The following is a 22,129-nucleotide window of genomic DNA, read 5'->3' as shown; positions in this document are numbered from 1 at the left end:
CATGTTTTTAGAGTAATCAAACCAATTTGCTCAGGTTGCATCAGTGATATATTTTCCATTATTATATTTGAATTCCCTGACACATTTCTGGTTGTGTATTTTCTTCCCTTTGCAGTGGGTTTTCTGCTTTTGTTATTCATTTCAGCAACACCAGCATTATCCTTTTTGAGGCTGCTTGTTGTCTCATCAGCGGATTATATTTCTTGTCTATTTTTAATCATTTGTCTATATGCAGCAAACCTTGACCTTGTGACTGTCAACAATATAAATGTTAATCTTTGGATCAGTGGCATTAAAATCTCCAAGGTCCTCTGAAATGAGTGTAAAAACATGATGAGACAGAGTAGACTGAACCAGTCTCAAACATGATATACTCTCACTTTTGTTGGCGCTACATAGCAGTTTCTCATTTTTCCTATCAAGTGTTCTGCGTGGCTTTATTTCAGCTGCAGCTCCGCTTTAACAGGTTGTCTTTTGTCTCATTAGCTGCTTGTTTATCCCTCTGTGCTGCAGAGTGGCATCACTCACCCCTTCTAATCTGATAACACCTGCTACAGTAACTCTCACTGTTGTCACTACACACAAGCAAACACTACACTTCAGTTTGTTTATGTTTGCTTTGGCTGATTTTCAGGTCTGTCATCCTCTGTTTACTGTCCTCACAGGGACACACAGGTTTAACCTGCATGAAGTATTTGTACTTTTTATGTGTTGATGGACTCCTCGATGGCTACAGTTACATGCACACCGATACACCCTATTACTATTATTGACTTTTTCTTTGTACATTTTAGCCTCTTTTACTAGGTGCTATATTATCTTATTATTTTTAACACTTTTATCTTATATTTGTTATGTTATCCTTTTTTAAATCAACTATTAAGAGTATTTTATTTATTTATTTATTTATGATTAATATAATATTTATTTATTTTTTATCTTTTATCTTTTGGTTTTATTGTATGAAGCGCTTTGTGGTAGAATTTTGCTTGTATGAAAAGTGCTATATAAATAAACTCTAACTGTTATATGGCATCACATATTTTAGCGTGATGAATGACTGCACGGCTGCATGTAAACAGGAATAATCTTTTTCTGTAGGAATATTGTTTTTTTGGGAATAAGAGCAAAAAAATGGACTATTTTGTGCATGTAAGCATTCTCAATGAGTGCCTTTGTGTCCACTGGTCACTTCTGCTCCCCTCCACTTCAAATCCACGCTGTTTTTTCGGCTGAACTAAGGTAACTTGTTAGGCAACAAGCGCGCCATTGTCGATGCTTTCTTTCTCCTCCTCAGTCGGTGGACTTTGATGCCCACTGCTCTGTGACTCAGTGATCCCCTCCTAATGAGACTGGGGACTGTCCCATCGCTGTGCTAGAGTCCATTCACCCAGAGAGGCTCGCAGGACAGTGACAACAGCTACTGCCAGCGAAGCACCTCGTCCCTGTCAACACACTCTGCTCCCACATCAGAAACTTCCCTAAAAACACGCTCACAGTGCAATTTCAGCTTCACATCTCATTCCTGTTAAACCTTGCTAGGTTTTACAAAGCAAATAGCTTCGTTTACTCGAGGCTTACACCGAGCTGGAGTCGGTCCAGTGCAAAGCTAAAGGAGCTTAGCCGGCTTGAAATGAGACCAGTTAGCTGCTGTCGAAATATCTTGGCGACCGTTGATAATAAATCCTCGATTACACTTTATCTGACTGATGTTTGAACCTTGATTTTTTTTTATTTAAATAAAGATGTTGAGTATGTTTGATCTTATTTTTTGTGCCATATTCACACCTCACAGCACCCACAGTCTAAACTATAAATGGCAATCTGTGTGGGAAATAAGGGGGAAAATGAGTTTGTAATGTAAAGTGTGATTTACCATGTTTTTGAGAAGCTCCTTTGTGACATGCTTAACCTTAAAATGTCTTTGCAGTTGCTGCTGTAATGCAGGAACATAAGTCTGTTTTTCAAATGTGCAGAGTCAAATCTCGTAGGAGCATTGCCTAGTTTATTGTAAATGTTTAGTGAGCAGTTTTTCTACGTTTATCCCTGATAACCATCACCCTGTAATGTGATTTTCATGTGTGAAATGTACTTAACTGTACTGACGTGATGCTGACGTGTCATCTTGTGTTTTTCCAGGGGGCTTCTCGGTGGTGTTTCTGGCTCGTACGCACAGTGGTGTCCGCTGCGCTCTCAAAAGGATGTACGTCAACAACGTCCCGGACCTAAATGTGTACAAGAGAGAGATCACTATCATGGTGAGAGCAGCATCACAGTGTTTGGTTGTGGTAGTTACAGATGTTATCTCTCAACTCAGCTGCAGTCTTTCTGCTCGTCTTTCGTGCAAGAGCTTTCAGTTAAATGTGTTCATTGCACAATAGTTTTGATTTTTACAAATATTGTGTCCTGATCAAATTCTTTCTTGGAGACGATAGTTAACTGCAAGAGACTCTCATACTGAGTTGAAACGAGTGCTCGTAACTTTGGAAAATAGCATAAATAAACACTGTTTTTAACTGTCATTTATTGCAAGCGGTCTTTCACGTTGGGCGGTATGCGGAGAGAAGGAAAATATTTATTTATGAGCTCAATATAGGCGATCCTAATCAGTCAAAAAAGCCTTGATTGGCCTGATCGTTGAGATGATATCAGGACATACCTAGATATTAGTTTGTTGTGCAGATGCAGGGTGTAGTGTGTGAGATTAGACACTTTTCCTGCAAGGGAAATTTGCACAAGTGAGAGTATAACACAGCTTAAAAAAGTAATGGTTCAGGCTCTTATAAGGCTCCGATACCATTTTTAAAGTACTGTTTCTGCACTAGTATTGAAAAAAAAACCCAAAAGATACCCAACATTAGTTCTGCTGCAGTGTCAAACTAATACCTGGTTTTAGCTTCCTTTTGTTCCAATCCATCCATGGCTGGAAAACGGCCTTTTCTCACCTTTTATGCACAGAGGACTTAACTTGCATTTGAAGATACTTTTCTCATTATCTGAAAACTTCATGAGGGCATTCTCAGATATCAGGAATTTAATTTAAGGACATAACTCCTGTTCGAAACGAGACACAAGCCCTCATAAAGACGCCTGCCCTCATAAAGCTTGGTGCATATAAATGGCTTCATTCCATCTTCCCGACACGTCCTGTTTGCCAATATTTCCAGTTTGGCAGGAGCAAAAAGCCTTTTGGCTGTGTGCTGGGTGACATTGTGTTAATGCACCTGGTCCATTGACTAACACTTTTGATGTATTACACAGAACAGGCACGCGCATGATTACAGCAGATAATTTAAGGTGTTTTATGTCATTCAAAGTTGGATTCTCTCAGCGGACGTGCACGACTTGGACAACAGCAGATGTCTCGTCTTGAACGTTTGACCCCGGTGTGTCAGTGAACAGCTCACTCTGAGCTGTTTGGCCAGCTTTGTGTGTCTGCTCGCTTGCCTCATCATCAGCTGTGAAATACTCACCCACACAGCTGACCTTAAACGCCGACACGGTTCTGGCCCGTCAGGATGTCGGCCGTAGGTGTGTCGGTTTCTACAAGCGCAGCACGTCTCTTTTCATGCCGGCGTTTTAATAACAACAAGCACAAACATTGCGATGCTTTAATCCAGAGAATGAATCAAGTTAAGAGAGATTAGTGGAGTTAAGAGCTCAGCGTGGCGTAGGGACACAAAAGAAAACTAAAAGCGCTCTCGCCACACACAGTAGCTTGATGGCAAAGATGAGACTGGACCAAATTCAGCTGGAACCTTTTTTTGGGATGTGTTTTCAGAGGAAGCAATCAACGGCAGTGTGTTTGTATATTTAAATGTTGTTTCCCTAGATTTACACTGCTTTAAACCAGGAGGTATAAACAAATGTCTTAGCTTGTTTACGAGGCAGAGTTTGAGTTTGTGATCTTAAAGTTTGATAACTTGACTGTGGTGTTTTTTATTTTTATGTCTGTAACTTTAGGTAATGTATTCTTGGTTTATTTCGGTTTCTTTTCTTGTCTTCTTATCTTGGGTAATTTAAAACTTGGAAACCTGGAGTGAAATCCCTTTCCTTGTGCTGCTTTCAGACGCATTTTACAAGTGTTTAAACCTTTGAACCCTGTGCAAATTGGTGCGATTTCTGTCAAAAACATGAGAAAAAAGGCATTGAGCAACTTGATGAGTATGTTTCACAGGCTACAAGAAATACGTAGGTTGAGAGAGTTCTTTTTTGTTAAAGCTGGGGGAAAATGTCAAAGAAAAAAAAGGAAAAATCATGGGAAAATTTTTCAAAGTTTTTTTTTCATCCAGACATCTTTTACAAGTGCTTAAACCCTTAGACTAATTGAGCTCATAGGTTAGATGTTCTTCAGAAACATGGGAAAAAAGGCAATGAGCAACTTGGCGAGAAATGTCCTTTAAATTACAATCAAATTGAAATTTATTTTTTAAAAATCTAGGCAAAATGTCAATGAAACTATATTTCTAAATATCGAAATTATATATTTAAAATTAATGTTAAAAAAATTACAATTTTTTGCATTCTTCTTTTCATGTTATTGTTTCTGTTTTGTTTGTTTTTTTCTCTTTCTAATACTCTTGCTAATTTTTGTTTTTTTTCTTCTTTTGTTGCTGCCAATTTGCTCAAGTTTCAAAGGGTTAACTTCTCTAACATGACTGACTTGTTATTCCTCCTTTATGAACTTTGCATTCATTGTTTTGCTAATAACACAATGCATTCAAAAACAGCAGAGCATTGTTCCAGACTCCAGTTTTCATATTTCGTTGTGAACACTGAGCAGCGGAGTCTCTCTGCTGAACAAATATAGCAGCAACACGTCCAGACACGAATACTCATCAGCACTAACTGAAAAGGACAAAAGAGTGTGAACACACAATCTGCACAGTATATGCTTTGTAATTGTATCGGTAGCTACCCGGGTAATGTCTTTGTTGAGGCTTGTTTAGTAAGAACTATATTTATTTAATGTTTGTGCGTCGTTGTGTCCTGATGAAGTTTCATCTTTTCATCCCGTGTGCAGAAGGAGCTGTCAGGCCATAAGAACATTGTCGGATACCTGGACTCAACAATCAACGCTGTGTCGGACAGCGTGTGGGAGGTCCTGATCCTCATGGAGTACTGTAAAGGTGAGTAATAACACCAGAAACCATCACATGACCATGATGTGTTGTACTCATTTAATACAGCTTCGTTGAAATGTCTTTTTTCTCATGTCTGACTTCTGATTTTAATCAGGTCAGGGTTAGGTAGGATTATTTGGGGACAAAATAAAAAAAGATGGAATCAAACTTAAGGAGTGGTTTCAAACAATAAATGTTTGTAGAGAAAGTAATGTATGTTTTAGTCGTTGTCGCACACTGTGGTAATGATGGTGTACAATTTTTGGTCTTCATATAAGAAAAGGGAATTTGCTGTGCAACGGTTTAAATACAAAGTGTTAAGAGTTCAAATTTACAAAGGACCAAAATGACAGCAAGGTGTTTGTTTATCACATCACTATTCTTAATAAGATAAGATAATCCTTTATTAGTCCCAACAGTGGGGGAATTTGCAACAATATTGTGCACATTCGTTAAAAAAGATAGAATCCAGCATTTGCCCACTATATACATGTCATTTATGGGGCCATGGACAGTAGTTACTAGGGCTGACCCAAATGCTCTGATGCTCTCAGGCTGGTTATCAAGGTCAAAATCAGTTTTTCAATGTTGCTTTTTAAAAAATGTATATATGCATTATCCCTAAAATTCCATAGAGAAACAATTGTCTGGTGTTATTCATTATGCATCAACATTAATTATTTTTTGTTTTTCCCCAGACAAGGACACTTAAACTTACAGAAATTCTAGTAAGCTGTAGAAGAATATCAGTTTCAAAATTTACAAAGGTGACCTCCAAAAGTGTCATATATTCCAAAGGAAACTGGTTTGGAAAAATCAACTGAAAACAGAAAGTTACAGTTTAGCCATCTCACAAAGTATCCTTTTTTCTTGCTTTTACAGCCAATGTGCGACCTGTGTGATACCAACGCGGCTAATTGTCACATTATTTTAGGTGCATCCACTGATGTCCCTCTCTCCCCCCAAGCTTTATAATTGTGATCGTTTTGTCACTGAAGTGTTGATGCCTCAAAAAACTGATATTTGGGACAGATCTACTCATTATAAAGACGCGTGGCTGTTCTTGTATGTCTAATTGTTAATATTCTAATAGTTTTTGCGTTTTTGCTGCCTCTGTCCTTCGTGTGGCTCATTTATATGATTGTGGCAGCTCTCTGACCCAGCTTGGCTTTTTAAGGCTATTTTGAGCGTTTTTTTTCCTTTATTGGACATGTTTATATAGAAACATTACTCTGCTCACTAACAAAATTCACATAGATGCAGCCTTTAAATGGAGACTTTGAAACTGATTGAAAGATTTTCCTGCTCATTGCTGTGTGGAGGCAGGCCAAATATTATAAAAAATATTTTGCTTGTTTTTGACACATACTCAGTGTACCATAAAAGCAGAAGATATGTCATGTTCTTAAATAACACAAGGCCAGTTCCCTTTTTTTAATGTTAGTGGTTTATTGTTACTATTGCAAAAGTATGACATTAACTGACGTACTGATAAAGCCAAAACATTCAAGGTGTTCAGATACCATTTGTTACACTGTAAATTTTGAGTTTTAATCAACTTCTTGTGAATTTAAGCATTCTTAACCATTCAAAACCCGGTTTGAAGTCAATTTTCTTGTGCTGCATTCAAACACCTCTCATAAGTGATTTAAACCTCTGAGCAAATTGGTTAAATTCCTTTGAAAAACATGGGGGAAAAAAGGCATTGACCAACTTGGCAAAAATTACCCACAAGTTTCAAAAAATTATGAAGAAAATGACCTAAAAATACATTTTTTTAAATTAGAAATTTATCAAAAACAAAAAAAAAGTCCAGAAAAATATATTTATAATCACTATAATTGTTTTTTTTAATTATGATACAGAAAAAAAGATACATATATATTGTTTTAAATTATTTTGCACTTTGCACTAATTTTATTTAATTGTTTTTATATACACACACTCAGACAACTTATTTTCAGGCTATATTCTTGTTATATTTTACTAATTTCTTGCTAATTTTGTATCTTGTTAAGTTGCTCATTGCCTTCTCCCCATGTTTTTGGAAAAAAAAAATTCTAACCAAAAGAATCCCAGTTGCAACATTTTGTTTGCAAGGGTCAAAACACCAAACACGCAGGCTGTTTCTTTGGTCTCCCATCCTGAAGTGATGAATCCTAAAGCTGTCGGTCTTCGTCTCTCCTGCAGCGGGGCAGGTGGTGAAGCAGATGAACCAACGGTTGAATGTCGGCTTCAGCGAGGCCGAGGTCCTCCACATCTTCTGTGACACGTGCGAGGCCGTGGCCCGCCTGCATCAGTGCAAGACGCCCGTCATACACAGAGACCTCAAGGTGATGAGAGCATTACTTTCTTCTCCCCCTTCATCCTTCCTCTCTTTCTTTCCCCTTTATCTACTGGTTAGATGAAACTAATCATTATTATCACCACCAATAAGTGCAATTACATGGACACAAATAACTAGCTCAGGCTTATCCCACTGAGGAATCGGGTCAGATAAGATAAGACTTTATTGATCCCTCAGAGGGGAAATTCACTCGTTACAGCAACTTACAGATAGAAAAAAGGCTGAATCACAATAAGCATTGCAAAAAAAAAAGCAATACACAAAGAATGATAAAAAAATAAAGTAAAAATACTACTATTTACAGGGTTATTTATATTCTCCATATACATCCTGGTTCCTTTTAAGAGTACTCCAGGTAGTGTATTCAGGGTTTTCGTAAACAGTATATGGTATTAACACGTCGGATCGTTAATGGGTTATTTATGTCCATGTAAACGCAGTCTGTTTTTGTTTTAATTCTGTAAGCTGACAGAAAAATATCCATCACAACTTTCACAATCCAAGGGGGCATCTTTAGATTTGCTTCTGTTATCAGACCAGCAGTAAAAAAAAAAAAAAGGAGCCAGAGAGGTTTTTGACTTCTGCTTGATAAATGACTAAAACCATTCATTTCTGTCAAATAATTATCTGCAGAGTCACTAATGGATTAATTGACTGATGGATGGTTAGATATTAAATCATCTAAGCATCCATTATCCATAACCACTTATCCTTGTTAAACATTAAGCAGGGCCCATGGTGCTTTTATTTTGAAGGCTCACTTCAGGCCGGACGTGTCAGTGTTTTTGTTGTGGACTTGAAGCTTCTGGTCAAAAGTTGGTTGTTAGCGTTAGCAGAAAGTTAAACTGTAACCATGGCACCTTTAACTGTGAGGAATCATTCACTGTGAGTGGGCAGCAAACAAACAGCTCTCCAGTTCTTATATTACTAAGATTTCCAAGTTGTGCTGGTGCTTCCTGTTTACAAAATGTGACTAAATAGTCGTGATTGGAGCTATTCAGCTACAAACACATGCCTCACCTGCTCACAGGCCGCTACCACTCATTAAGTTAGAAAATTACCGCAGGGCTGTGTAACTTGATGATTTTTTTCCCTGTAAGCTGGAAACAAACTAACAGCTCTCCACTTTATATATTAACAGTATTTGGAAATCGCAGTAGTGCTCCATGGTCACAAAATGTGACTAAATAGTCACAGTCTGGAGCTCTGCAAAAGCCCTGCTCTGTGTGTGTGTCTGTTAGACGCAGACAGCTGTAGTAGAACGAGAGAACCAAATTCTGGTATAAAAGTGATGTGACACTTTATACTCAATGTTCAGGATATAGTATTTTTATATATTGCATGTGGAATAAGCTGCAATACGTTGAGTATATTCAATATTTTTTATACCCACCCCTCGTTTGCAATCAGTGTGGTGCTTTGCACAAAATCTGCAGCGGTGGATTTCTAGAGATGTAACAAAAATCAAAACAGGGAACTTGTGGTTCCCTACTTTTCACAGTTATGTAAGAGCCACTTTTTTGCATATTTTATACTTGGTAAAGATGCTAATGTTGGTATATGACATACATGTATAGCAGTAAACTAAACTAAAGTTATGTTTATATTTGCATTACTCATTATGTTATTTCTAAGTTATGTACCACAGCTATGGTGCGGTAAAGCAGTTTAGTGCGCTTTACAAAAGAGAATAGGATTGCGTGTTAGAAGACGATGAGAAGTCCGTGTAGGTGTGGATCCATGTAAGTGTTTGACTGTGCTTTGTCGTGTAGGAACTTATTGTTTTATGTGAGATAGGAATAACATCAAGTTGTTAGTGAACCAGATAAGATGTGATAATGGACTTTGCCTGCTGTATTTCTCTGTATTCCAAAAGTTAAAGTTTTCCTGCCTCATGTGAGCACTTGGACTCTACAAAATAAAAAAGTCAAAAACTGAGACACCTTGCAGACTAAGTGGGCTAGGAACAATGGTATGTTAAAATGGCCACTTTGAGTTATTCATTAAATAAAATGTCAGATTTTGTTTATAAAGCTAAGTGATGTAAATGTGCTTGGTCAGCAGAAGAAAGAACACTTTGGTTTCACTGCTCGTTCTAACTCCTCTGCTTCCTCTTACGCTCCCCGGCTTCCTCTGCCAGCTTGCTCTCTTATTTCCTCTCCTTCCTCCCGTCTGATACCCCCCCTGCTCGTTACTCATCCACCTCCTTTTCCTCTTTCTCCTCCTCCTACTCCTGCGCCACACTTACTGTTTGCACAGGCCACAATTGCTTTTAAATCTCGAAATCCCTCACTAACTTGAGCTAACTTGGTTTTCAAACAGATTTTTTAATCAAGAGTGGCGCCGGGCCAGATTTACCCTCGTTCTGCTGATGCTTGGAGGCTGGTGGTAATTTCCCAGCCACCCCAGCTGAATTCTCCTCAGTGCTCCATCAGTGGGCCGCTGTACTCTGTCCAGTTGGACAAGCCTCTAAACAGTGCGGTCCCTTCAGCTTCACAGGCCCGTCCTCTGTTCGCTGTCTGTATCTATCTGTTCAGCCTACATGGCTTACATAACATCGCAGGGATACAAAAGACCACGGAGGCCCAGTCACGCATCGCCAGGGGAAGTGAGAGTGCAAAAAAGGCCCCTTAACCTCGAGCTGTCAACAGCATTGAGACACTGTGTTGCTTTCATTAGCTCAGCTTTTCTTTGGACAGTTTGAAATCTTTTTCTTGATTCTCTATTTGGTCTCTCCTCCTCTTCTGTGTCACAGCTCCGACTGGCTTTCTATTTTCAGACGTTCATGTCTCACATCTTTTTCCCTTATTGCACTTTCAGCCAAACTCATCTTTGTTTTGTTATTGTCAGTTCCTCTTTCTTTGACACCTGTTTCCCATCTTTCCTTCATCCATCCTCATTTCATTCCACCGTTACTTTCTCTGCTGTTTTTATATGTTACTCAGGCCAGAAAAGTCATGGAATTTGCAATCAGCAATTCCCAGGTCTGGGAAAGATTCGGAAAACTAAAAATACCCCAAAAGATTAACAAACCTGTATGATAACACATGATGTGTGCAAGAACTGTCGGAACTTCCCTTCAGTTTCTGGCTTATAAAGAAGAACTTGCCATTTTTTCTTTAAAAATTGCCCACATTTTTTAAATTAATTTTGCAATTTTTTTTAATTAAAAAATTGCCAACAATTAAAAAAAAATACCCAATTTTTTTGTCTTTAAAAAGTGCCAATAATTTTGTTTGGAGCAGAAACAAAGTTTTTTAAAGTTAGTTTTAAAAAAAAAAAACACCTGAAATTTTTTAAGGAAATAAAGGCATTTTTTCCTTAAACAACTGCCAAAAACTATAAAAGGAAAAAATCACAAAAAGAATTTTTCTTTAAAAATCAGCTGTAAAACAAACAGGAAATACAAACATTTAAAGATGTATACCCTTCCCCTAAGCCAAAATAAAAAGCACAAGTCCCTCCCCAGCATTTAAAAAATATTTAACATGCCTCCCCCTTTTTGCACCACCCCCTCCCTCTCAAAAATAATGAACTGTCCCTAATATTCAGTTCTAATCGTTTTCTGTATTCATTATATTTAAAATTTTATATATATATATATATATATATATATATAAATAAGTTGGCTGTTTCAGAGAATGTATGGTCTTTCAAAAAATTGCTACAAAGTCATGGAACAGTACTGGAAATTTATTGGTAAAAATGTGTACGAACCCTCATTTTACATCTCTATTTGTCTTATTAATCATTCAGCAAGTCTCATCTTTGTTTTCATTTTCTCGTTTTCTCTTTCTATGCCACCTGTGTCCCATCGTTTCTCCACCTGCTCTCAATTCTTTTTATTATTTACTCAAAAATCCATCATTCCCTTTTTTTGCTGTTTTTATTTTGTCATTCAGGCTTGTAATCTCTCTGCTGCGGCCCTAAAAGTATTATCTAAAAAAACGAGTTCTGAAACCCAAAAATGGAACACATCTGATAACATAAAAATAAGAAGCACATCTGTTTTTCAGACAGACTTGTTATTGAATTTTGCCTCCTGTTTACCAGGCCACAGAGCAGCTCTGATGAGACTCCTGTGGCAGAATTACTGTAATGTGGGCTTGTCTCACTACTCCATCGCTGTGTATTAAATCAATTTAGTGGGATTTGTGAGTTTTTACAAGCGACTTTATCCACTAATTGTCTTCCGTGCCCATTATGATGTAATGGGAGATTAGCTTGGGCTTGATTGTTTGTTTGTTCATCTGTCTGCCACAAACTATTTCAGAGTCACAGCTGATGTGATTTTGATGGCATGATGCGTCTCAATCACGACCACAGTCTAACTTTTAAAATTACACAGGATGCAGATTGTTTGATGGGAGGGAGCTGTTTGGTCACTGTGACCAGTTCTGCTTACGAAAAAACTACAACAAAACAAATAAAACGCAGCAGCAGTTTAAACCTGCAAATGTTGACATGTTGATTTGCAGCCGACTGTACAGGCAGAGAAAGTTACAGCGTCTGCCTCCTACAGGCAAGGTAACTTTATACATTTTTCCAGAGATTTACATTAAATTGCAAGTTCGGATTTTTTTAAAGTGGGGTTATATGAGGTACTTATCCATAGACAGTATTTTACCTACAGTAGATGTCAATCGTCACGACCCCAGTTTTGAGAAGCAGGCTGGAGTCAGACATGGGAGTGAAGCAATATACTGCTTCAGATCGATACACATATTTTAGCCACCTAAAAAAAAAAAAAAAAAAATCAATATGTGTTTGATTGTACATTATATGGAGAGTATTTTCACTGTGTTACCTTTCTGTCAGATAGTTCATTTCGACTAAGAGAAGCCATTAAAAATAGACCATTAAAAAAATTCATTATTTTGTCACCCTCATGCCGATGGAAAGTCAGGTGAAGTTTTTTAGTTCAGGAAAGACTGCCAGAGGTTAACCGCGAAATATGTCGCACTCATCTCCCAAACAATTGAAGCAAATGGTGACCAGGATTTGAAAAAAATAAAAAATACATACTTAATCCACAAAATGTCTCCATACTGCTCATCCAAAATAATCCAAGTGTCCTGAAGCCCCAAAATGCCAAGTTGTTTTGAAAAACTTCACTGGCGTCATGTTTTTAACCTTGTCGCAGCCTTTTGCGGCGACTGTGGGAGCCGCATTCAGATATGGACACTTGTGTGAAACCTACGAGAGCTTGCGGTATCTGCACGCCGTTGTTACATGCTACCTGGAAGCACAGTGCATTCTGGTATTTGTACAGTTTTCTACCTGCTGACCATATGCCACAGTCCTTTTCCTCTGTTTTCTCTGGTCATGTAGCACCTATTTTTGAAAAAAAAAAGTATTTGGGTATTTCTACTGCAGAGACTGCACAGTCATATGGAAAGACCCTTTTTCAAGCAGTGAAGTACTTCTTTAATTAATAATAAGGTGTACAAATTTAGGAGAGAAAGAGAGAACAGACGGTAAATCAATGAGCAGGTTTAAATGTAAAATATGAAACCTCAAACATAAACAGTTTATAATAAAAACAAAAACTGCAGTCTCAACACTTTCAAAATGGTAGTTGCTATTGCTTTCTTTTTTTAGATTATTTTTGGGCCTTTTGCCTTTATTTGAGAGGACAGTGAAAGCAGTGACATCTAGCAAAGGGGGTTGGAATTGAACCTGTGGCCAGACACGACCTTTGTACGTGGGCCGCCCGCTCTACCCAGTAAGCTTCTATGCACCCCATTACTTTCCTTTTTAAATGGCAGCCTCAAAACATGCTTGTGTCTTCAGTTGTAATCTGCTGCTGCTGCTGATATTGTCCTTTCCTGTGGGTGGTGCAGGTTGTAAATGCAGATCTAAAAGTTGTGGAGTTGCAGCTCTATCACTGGATGATTAGTGCCAACTGTCAGTGCATCTATGGTCTATAGTGTGTATGTGTGTGATGATGTTTTCTGCCAGTTTAAAAGTCTAAAACCTCCTTTTCTGTTCGTCACCAGGTTGAAAACATCCTGCTGAACGACCAGGGAAACTATGTGCTGTGTGACTTTGGCAGCTCCACTCATAAGATTTTGCTGCCTCATAAAGATGGAGTGACTGCCGTGGAGGACGAAATTAAAAAGTAAGTGTCATTGTCAGTGAAAGACATGTTTTGTTCTCCAGGTCACTCAGTACAGTGGTTTGTAAAACCATAATATTTATCTGTCACTTCAATGTTCTGGCTATTGCAACAATCAGGGTTCATACTGGGGATGCACTATAATTATCGCCTGATAATGGGACTTATGACGCCATAGCGATAAACAGATTCTCCCCCAGTGCTTGTATACTGGGACGAGACATTAGTCCCATTAAATGGCCTCATCGAGCTATGACCATAGCTTGACTGTAGCTTGACTGTAGCTTGAGTAATCAATCGGTCAATCAATCAGACTTTGTTTATATAGCACTTTTCATACAAACAAAACTATAACACAAAGTACTTCATACAATAAAACCAAAAGTACACAAGTACATAGGCACATGGGTAAAAAGCAAGACTTTTTAATTAATATAAGAACTAAAATAAGAGTACTCATTAAAACTGGAAACTTAGAAATGCTGCCATAAGTGAGAAAAACACCAGAGGCAGGATAAAACCTATGGATAATAGGAAAAAAAAAATCATGAGTAAAATAAATAAATAAATGAGATACTCTCAATAGTGGATAAGAAGGTAAATAAAAGGCTAACATAATATATAATCTTTAAAAATGTTAAAAAATTATAAAATAATATGGCATCTAGTAAAACAGACTAAACTAACTAAAATGTATAAATAAATATTCAATAAATAAAATAAAAAAAAAATAAAATTCATTGAAAAGCCAAGGCTCAGGCAGGTCATATTGGTTGTCACAACAGGCCAGGTTAATGGATTCTTTAAAAAAAAAAAAAAAAAAAACAACCTTTAACCATAATTCACTTTTTGGACATCCAAGGCCAGCAAATCATTGTGTGCTAATCACACTTCACTCATTCCTCTGTTAGCCCTCCAGAACACTCCTAAATAAACCAAATCTGGCGTGCGGCCAGACTGCTATCAAATGCAGCGTTGCACTCAACGTGCTGCAACTCAAGGTCTGTTTATTTGTGTCCACAAAGCACACTGGGAGCAGATCAGAATAACTCTGTTCCCCAAACAAAGAGCTGTACGAGCGTACACTTCCCAAACATATACACGCTACTGCAAACAAACGGTTGTTGGTCCGCTGCGGATGATGATGTACTGGGGGGCGGTAAATTTGGTGCTCATTTGTGCCACAACCCTGCACTCGCTGCTGTGTTTTATCCTACTGTATGTTTTCTGTTTGTGTGTCAAATCCAAGCAGTTCATTCAGATCTGGCCTGTTCCCTTTCCCACATTTACAGCTGCAATAAAGTGCGGTGTGTGTGGTGCTTATCTGCAGTACATGACCTCGTGCAAACTCTGCTTCAGGACACCGGTCATACAGAAACCATCTGAACTCTGGTGACTCAGACTCAGTCTTTGCATTTTCATAACCCAGCTGGGTTTTCACCAAACACAACCAGCTGCTTTGATTATTATCAGAATGACTCTGAATAGAAAACAAAACAAAAAGTTTTTGCTTTCTGTTACACTGAAAGAAGGAGGTAACATTTTCGGATTGGCCATGGCCTCTTTTTATTTTTTAATTTTCTGTGCTGGTAATCCAAAAGTGTGCTCAGCAGTGTTGAGAGAAATACTTAAAGATCATTAACTTTAGTAGAAGTGGCAAAGCTAAAATGTAAATACACAAATATGAACACCTGTATTGTCATTTTTAAATGTTCAAGATTTAGCAGGTTTTACCAAGCTACATAGAGGAATAAAATATAAGTATAAAAAATATAAAACCGAAATCCTGGGGTCCCTTCTTGCAACACTTTGACTCAATCTGACTCTGTCTTTATGTATATATGGATCAGGACTTTTCTTATGGTATTTTGATCCCATAAATTAAATTGTTAACACAAACCCTGGCTACAGTGGATGATATGTACTCATATCCTTTAGACACATGGTTTATGCCTAATACCCAAATACCTAAAAAAACAAAACAAAAAAAAACAACAAACAAACAAAAACAATGACCCTAGTAACATCATTTAGACATTTAATTAAAATAATAAAAAATATATTTTCCAGATTATTTTCCCCTAATTTTTTGATAATATATACTAATCCATCCAAGCTAATATTCAGATAATTTCCTCATAATTTTTTACTAATTTGTTTTTTTGTTTTTTTTTGCATTTGCACGACATTTCTTGTCAAGTTGCCATTGTGCTTTTTTTAAAAAAAAAAAAAAAAAATAAAATTTTGTGTGTTTTTAAAAGAAATCAAATCAATTTTCTCAGTTTTCAGATGTTTAAATGCTTGTAAAAGGCGTCTGAATGCAGCACCAGAAACTGATGTGGATGCAGGTGTTACTTGAGTAAACCATCTCTGTTACTTTGTCATTTGAACTTTGACCTGTAACTTACTTGTTGTTGTTGTTGTTGTTGTTGTTGTTGTTGTGTTGTATCTCACAGGTACACGACCCTTTCATATCGGGCGCCGGAGATGATTAACTTGTACGCAGGGAAAGCCATCACCACGAAGGCTGATATATGGGTAAGGGCCTACTGTGTATGTGTGTACAGTGTTTGTGTTTGTGTGTGTGTGTGTTATGCACCCTGCAGGGCTGGTTTGTCCTGTCAGTGTCCTGAGCGTCAGTCCGCCCCGACAGGTTCCTCCTCCTCCCTCTCTCTCTCTCGCTCTCGCTCTCGCTCTCTCTTGCGCTCTCTCTCTCGCCCCGGGCTATTTGCCTCCACCAGCTCTCCAACAGCGTTTTTCCCTCATAAAACATTGAGCAACATCATTCACTCCTCTCCGCCTCGTCCTGTTCCTCTCTCCCTGCTGCCTGTCCTCTTCTATATTCCCTCTGTTTTTGAGATAATTAGGCACAGTCGAGGACCTCGATAAACTCGTGTGAAATAGGCCTCGGCTTTTTCTTTTTTTTTTGGGAGGTGCGAGGTAGAGAAGCAGGAACAGGGCTTGGAAAGCTGCCATTTTGAGGTGCAGTGTGTAAATTGATGCACCACAGGAAGTTAAAACAGGCAGCATATAAAGATGTGGCTGTTAATGGGTCACTTTGTGCATTATAAACATGTGATCTTCACTTGTTTTGTTGCCCTAAAAGACAGCTATTGCTGAAACGATCCATTGTTCCAGATGGTTTTGTTAAGAAGCATACATAAATCCAAAAATATAAACATTTCAACCAATCAAATTTTATTTATGTAGCACCTTTCAAACAAATCGAATGGTTTTCAAAGTGCTTTACACTTTGATTGACGAAACAAAAACAAGAACAACACAAGAAATTAACAAAAAAACAATAATAATAACAAACATAATAATAATAATAATAATAATAATAATAATAATAATAATAATAATAATAATAATAATAATAATAATGATATATGATGATGATGATGATAGGTTTTATTTGTAATAGACTTTTCAATATTAAGTTTTTATGCCTCTGCATTATAGCAATATATATATTAACATACATGTTATATATATATATATAACAAAATAAAATAATAAAAAAACAATATTAATATTAATAATAATAATAAATAATAATAAATAATAATAATAACTTGTGAGCACTTATCTAAACAAAGTTACAAAGTGCTTCACAAAATACATAAGATACAAAAAAATAGACAATAAATCAGTCATTAAAATGAAAAGCTTCCCTATAGAAATATGTTTTAATCTCCTCAGGCAGAGAACAATAATCGTGTAATAACTGTGTTGATAAATTGTAGATTTGACTAAATCGCCACTGAAAACAGTCTTTTTTTTGTCTACTTGAATGCACCTGCCACAGTGGATAAATGTGTGAGTCTGAGATGAAAAGACAGAAGCTTTAAACGGGCCTCTGGTTGGAGGAACTGCTGTGGGACGCAAAACAAAAACACCAACATCCTGTCGACTACCCCCTGCATGCTCACTTCCTGTCCTGTGTTTAGCCACGTGCTTTAAAACTCTGCTGTTTCTTACATTGTCGCCTCACACAATGTCACATTTTAACATTTATCCGTGCATTTTGGCGTGCGCTGGCAGATGTGCTGTCCGCCTCAGATTAGGAGTTCAGTATCAGACTGGATTAGCTCGTCGAATGTGGAACTGTGAAGAAAATCCGTCTTCAGATAGAGCGCTTAAAGGAAGAAAAAAAACCATCCCCCTAAACGCTGTGGCTAATTCCAAAGTCTCTTTCATCTCCGACTGCATCATCAACAAAAAGATGCTGGAGCCAAATATAGCGCCAACTGAGTATATGATTTGGGAGCAAGAGCAATTTCGCATGTGGATTTGTTTGGGCAGCCATATTGCCAGGGGAGCAGACTCTGGGCCTGTTTTTTAAAAGCAGCTTCTTAGCCGGCGACATAAGGAACATTAATTCTTTGCTAAGCAGGTCCGTGCAGCTCGGTGGGCAGAGAAATAATGCAGCTTCACACTGAACTTAACGTTTTGAAGTTGTCATAGAAATCTGTTTTTCATGTGTATTTGCTGTAGGGCTGCTCCATTATGGCAAAAATCAAAATCACGATTATTTTGGTCAATGTTGAAATCACGACTTTGTAAACATGTTGTATTTATAGAATATAAAAAACCTTGTATATAAACAGTTGAACTTTAATTTCCCTTAATACTTTTCCCACTGAGCTTCTTTTAATTCCTTAATTTAATTCCTGTTGAGTTGCTTTGTGTAATGTGTTCTTAACTGATGACTGTGTTGCGGTGGATGTTGATGGGGTTATCCTTTTCTCCTTTTGTTTTTTTATTATTTAGTCAAACTTAAGTTGATCAAAAAGATTTGACGTGTTGCCATGCGGTGCGGACACCACCATGTAGCAAATCTTGCATTTTAATCTTTCTTTGCTCCACGTCGAATGCTTCATATCCAAAGTGTTCTCGCACAAGTGTTGAGCTCAGGCTGAGGGAAGGAGGTGTGAAAATGCGCATGCATGTGACATTCAGGACACAATACAAAATGAGGGTAAACTTGCAAAACGGAATATGGAAAAGTAATTGTTTTTTCTCAATGACATTGTTTTTGTAATTTTTGGGAGCTGAAATTGAAATTTGATTAATTGCACAGCCCTAAGCTGCATGCTTACTAATGCGACATTTTTTGTCCTTTTAAGTTTTTGTGAGCTGTAAATTCACCACTTTCAACAGACAGCAGAAGATAATGTTATCTCAGAGCCTGACCGGACAAAGTCTCTCTACCTTCGAGCAGCTGCCTCTGTCTCACTTAGACTCCCCCTCGCTCTGTGTCTGCAGCTTCTTCTGCACCAAAGAGCAGAGCAGCATGATAGAGAGAAGCGCTTATCTACAGGAAAACATGAAGACAGAAACGTCCTAAAAATACACTGACTAACAAAAAAAAAAGATAAAAAAGACTGCTCAATTTAAAGGCATCTCATCAACTGACAGGTTTCCAATTTATGTTTAGAAATTAAACAGTTACATTTTGTATTTTAATTATTATTTTTTTAAACAATCAAAAGGAGGTTTACAAATCCAGTCTTGTAATCTTTCCAAATGTTAGATATTTACTCTGGACAAATATTGAAACCAAATAACTTTCATGTTTCAAACAATGTGTATCTGCACCACTATGAGTCAAAAACTGTCAAGCATCCAAAGTTTGCTTAAAATACATGAACAGTTTTATAGTCTTTTTTATTGTTTATACTTTGATCTGATATTTTCCTTTATTGATTTTAAGCTGGGTTTTGTGTAAATGGAGATAGTGCAGTTTTAAGCAGCACTGTGTCATCGCAGCGTGCGCAGAAGAGCGGCGTTCGGGGAAATGTGTCATTAAAGTCAGTCAGACTCCCGGTGGAGAGCGGGGGGCTTCAAACGCTCGCAGCACAGGAGGACGGAAAAAAGTTTCTCTTTGAACAAAGTTTCTTCACAGCTCTGTTGTGTAAAGATAAAATCAAGCTTTGAGGTTTAGCTTTTCAGTTACAAAAAAAAGAGTTTTCAATTCTAAACAAAAGTATTGAACAGTAGAATAAAATGCTCAGTGATCGAGGGGAAAATTTAATTTCAAAAGTTACAGTGTTTGTACCACTAGGGAAAGTTTTTGTAAATGAATGTGGAGTGAAACTATGGAACAGTTTTAATGTGGAGCTAAAATAATGTCCAAATATAAACCAGCTCAAGATAATGTATAAAACATGATTTTCACGAAGTACAGGAATGAAGAGGGGTCTGATAATCACCAGCTGTTTATGGGGTTTACCATTTATTTTTTTGATTGCTTACTATTTATTTTTTCCAAGTTTATCCTCCTCTGTTTTCTGTAAACAATAATGTAAAATTGTAGATATTTAATTTTGGGTAGATGGGTATATGCATTTATGTTAATGTTAGTATAGTTATCAAATTTAAAGGACACACATCATGTAGAAAAAAAAACAAAAAAAAAAAAAACAACAGTTGCATGTATTTTATTGCAACAAAATTAACAACTGTGTTCACAAAAAAATAGGTTTTGCCACCAAAATACTTACGGTTTGAGCAACAAAACTACTTTGTTAGACTGAGAAGAAAGTTAATGCTCGGGGGTAAAATAAGTGCTTGTTACATAATTTAAAGCTCCCATATTATGCTAATTCTGGGGTTCATACTTTTAGTTTGGGTTTCTACTAGAATATGCTTAACTTGCTATAATGTTCAAAGACCACTTTATTTTTTCTCACACTGTCGGCCTGAATTCATCATCTGTCTGAAATGCCCGATTTTACCGCCCGTCTCTTTAAGCCATCCTACTGAGAAAGCGTCCAAAAATAATGTATAAAAACACGATTCTCACAAGTTGCAGGGATGAAGACGGGGTTCGACAATCACCAGCTGTTTACAGGAGTTACTGTGCATCTATTATGTTACTTAATATTTATTTTTCTCCTGTAAACAATAAAGTAAAATTGTAGATATTTGATTGTAAGTATGTGGGTGAATGCATTTATGTTCACTTAATTAATAATAGTTAAGATTAAATGATTTATGGAGAAGAGTTGGGATTAAATGTTTGTACTTCTCACTCCTTTTCAAACATGTAAACTAAATCATCATGTGTTTGATCATTTCTTTTGCTTTGTTTTTCATTGTATCATGTTACTTTTTTGTCCATCTGCTTGTTCATATGATCATTTCTTTATTAATTTTTTTGCATGCTTCAAATGAATCAAATCAAGTCAAAATACAGTATCAAACTGAGGTATTGCATTGTCACTGGTACTCAAAATTTCATGCAAAATTTAACTGAGTTGACGTGTTTCTCATCACTGTTTTGTGTTTCTCTCCACAGGCACTTGGATGCTTGTTGTACAAGCTGTGTTTCTTCGCACTTCCATTTGGGGAGAGTCAAGTTGCCATATGTGACGGAACCTTTATCGTTCCAGATAACTCCAAATTCTCCTTCAAGCTGCACTGTTTAATCAGTAAGTTGGGACTTAACATTGATTTTTGATGTCAGAATTTGTACTCTCATGATATTAATAACTACCTCAAAATCACTTTTTATCACCATTCACTGAATCACTTTTATTCTCTTATTAATACATGTTTTTCTGGTGGATTTGTAATTATTTATCATTTACTTTTTGTGCCATAGTCTATTCTATTATAAAGGGAACTGTAGAAAAGGCATGTTTTAGATGTCAGGAGTTAAACAATTACACAGAATGCAGCACAGAGGTTAGAGAATTTGTACGCTACGATTTTCCAAAGATCTTTTTTTCTTTTTAAAAAAAAATCATATATATTTCTGTCTTTAGCGAGATTTTAAGTTATGGCCACAGCCTTGCTCGTTTTGCTGTGTTACTTTAACAATGCTGCTGTGAGAACAATCTGTAACTGACTTAAGCGTTTACTCAACTTGAGCCTGTTTGAACCGGTCATGGGCTGTCAGTCATGGCAGCCTTGTTTGCTTTCAGTTGTTCTACTTCCCCACTGTAAATGCATCCTGCAGTGGAGCTTCCTTTTTTTAAATTACTTGACCGAGCGCTCCACCAAGTGGTCAAAGACAAAAGATGCACATCAACTGCAATAAATCTGCAAATCAGTGATCCTCTGCACAACATGTTATATATAGAAATAAAAAAATAGAATAAAAAGCCCTGGTTGCCACTCCTGATCAGTGCAATAAAAAGGCAAGGCAAGTAAAATAAATACAATTAAATTTTGCACCAGAATAACAGTATTTTTTGCACTAGAATAAATGTAGCTATTGTACAACTATTAATGTAATTATTGTACTTAAATAAATGTAATAAATGCTCTAGAATAAATAGTTATTGCTGTTGTATTAATGTAATTATATAATGTAGTTATTGCATTAGAATAAATATACTTGCCACATTATTAATAAATGTAGTTATACCACCATATTATATGTGATTACTGCAATAGAATAAATGTAATAGTGCAGTAATATGAATGCAATTGTTGTACTACAACAAGTTATATTACTGCACTAGGTTAAATGTCGCTAGTTCATCATAATAAATACAGTTTTTTTGGAGATAAATGCAGTTATTACAC

General features: G+C 36.9%; 1 protein-coding gene across 2 annotated transcripts in view; it reads left to right on the top strand.

Moving 5' to 3' along the window:
* The window catches only part of bmp2k (BMP2 inducible kinase), a 68,941-nt gene that overhangs the window by 26,684 nt on the left and 20,128 nt on the right, over window positions 1-22,129 (top strand). For both annotated transcript variants that reach the window (XM_042487821.1, XM_042487820.1), the window contains exons 2-7: window positions 2,140-2,258; window positions 5,024-5,129; window positions 7,314-7,456; window positions 13,470-13,591; window positions 16,045-16,126; window positions 20,895-21,027. In XM_042487821.1, the coding sequence (XP_042343755.1) occupies window positions 2,140-2,258; window positions 5,024-5,129; window positions 7,314-7,456; window positions 13,470-13,591; window positions 16,045-16,126; window positions 20,895-21,027 (705 nt within the window). The remainder of the gene's footprint in view (window positions 1-2,139; window positions 2,259-5,023; window positions 5,130-7,313; window positions 7,457-13,469; window positions 13,592-16,044; window positions 16,127-20,894; window positions 21,028-22,129) is intronic.

Source organism: Plectropomus leopardus, chromosome 6 (assembly GCF_008729295.1).
Source record: "Plectropomus leopardus isolate mb chromosome 6, YSFRI_Pleo_2.0, whole genome shotgun sequence".
In the NCBI taxonomy this organism is placed as follows: Eukaryota; Metazoa; Chordata; class Actinopteri; order Perciformes; family Serranidae; genus Plectropomus; species Plectropomus leopardus.
Note: the sequence above shows the minus strand (reverse complement) of the source record. Positions and strands in the feature narration are given on the sequence as shown.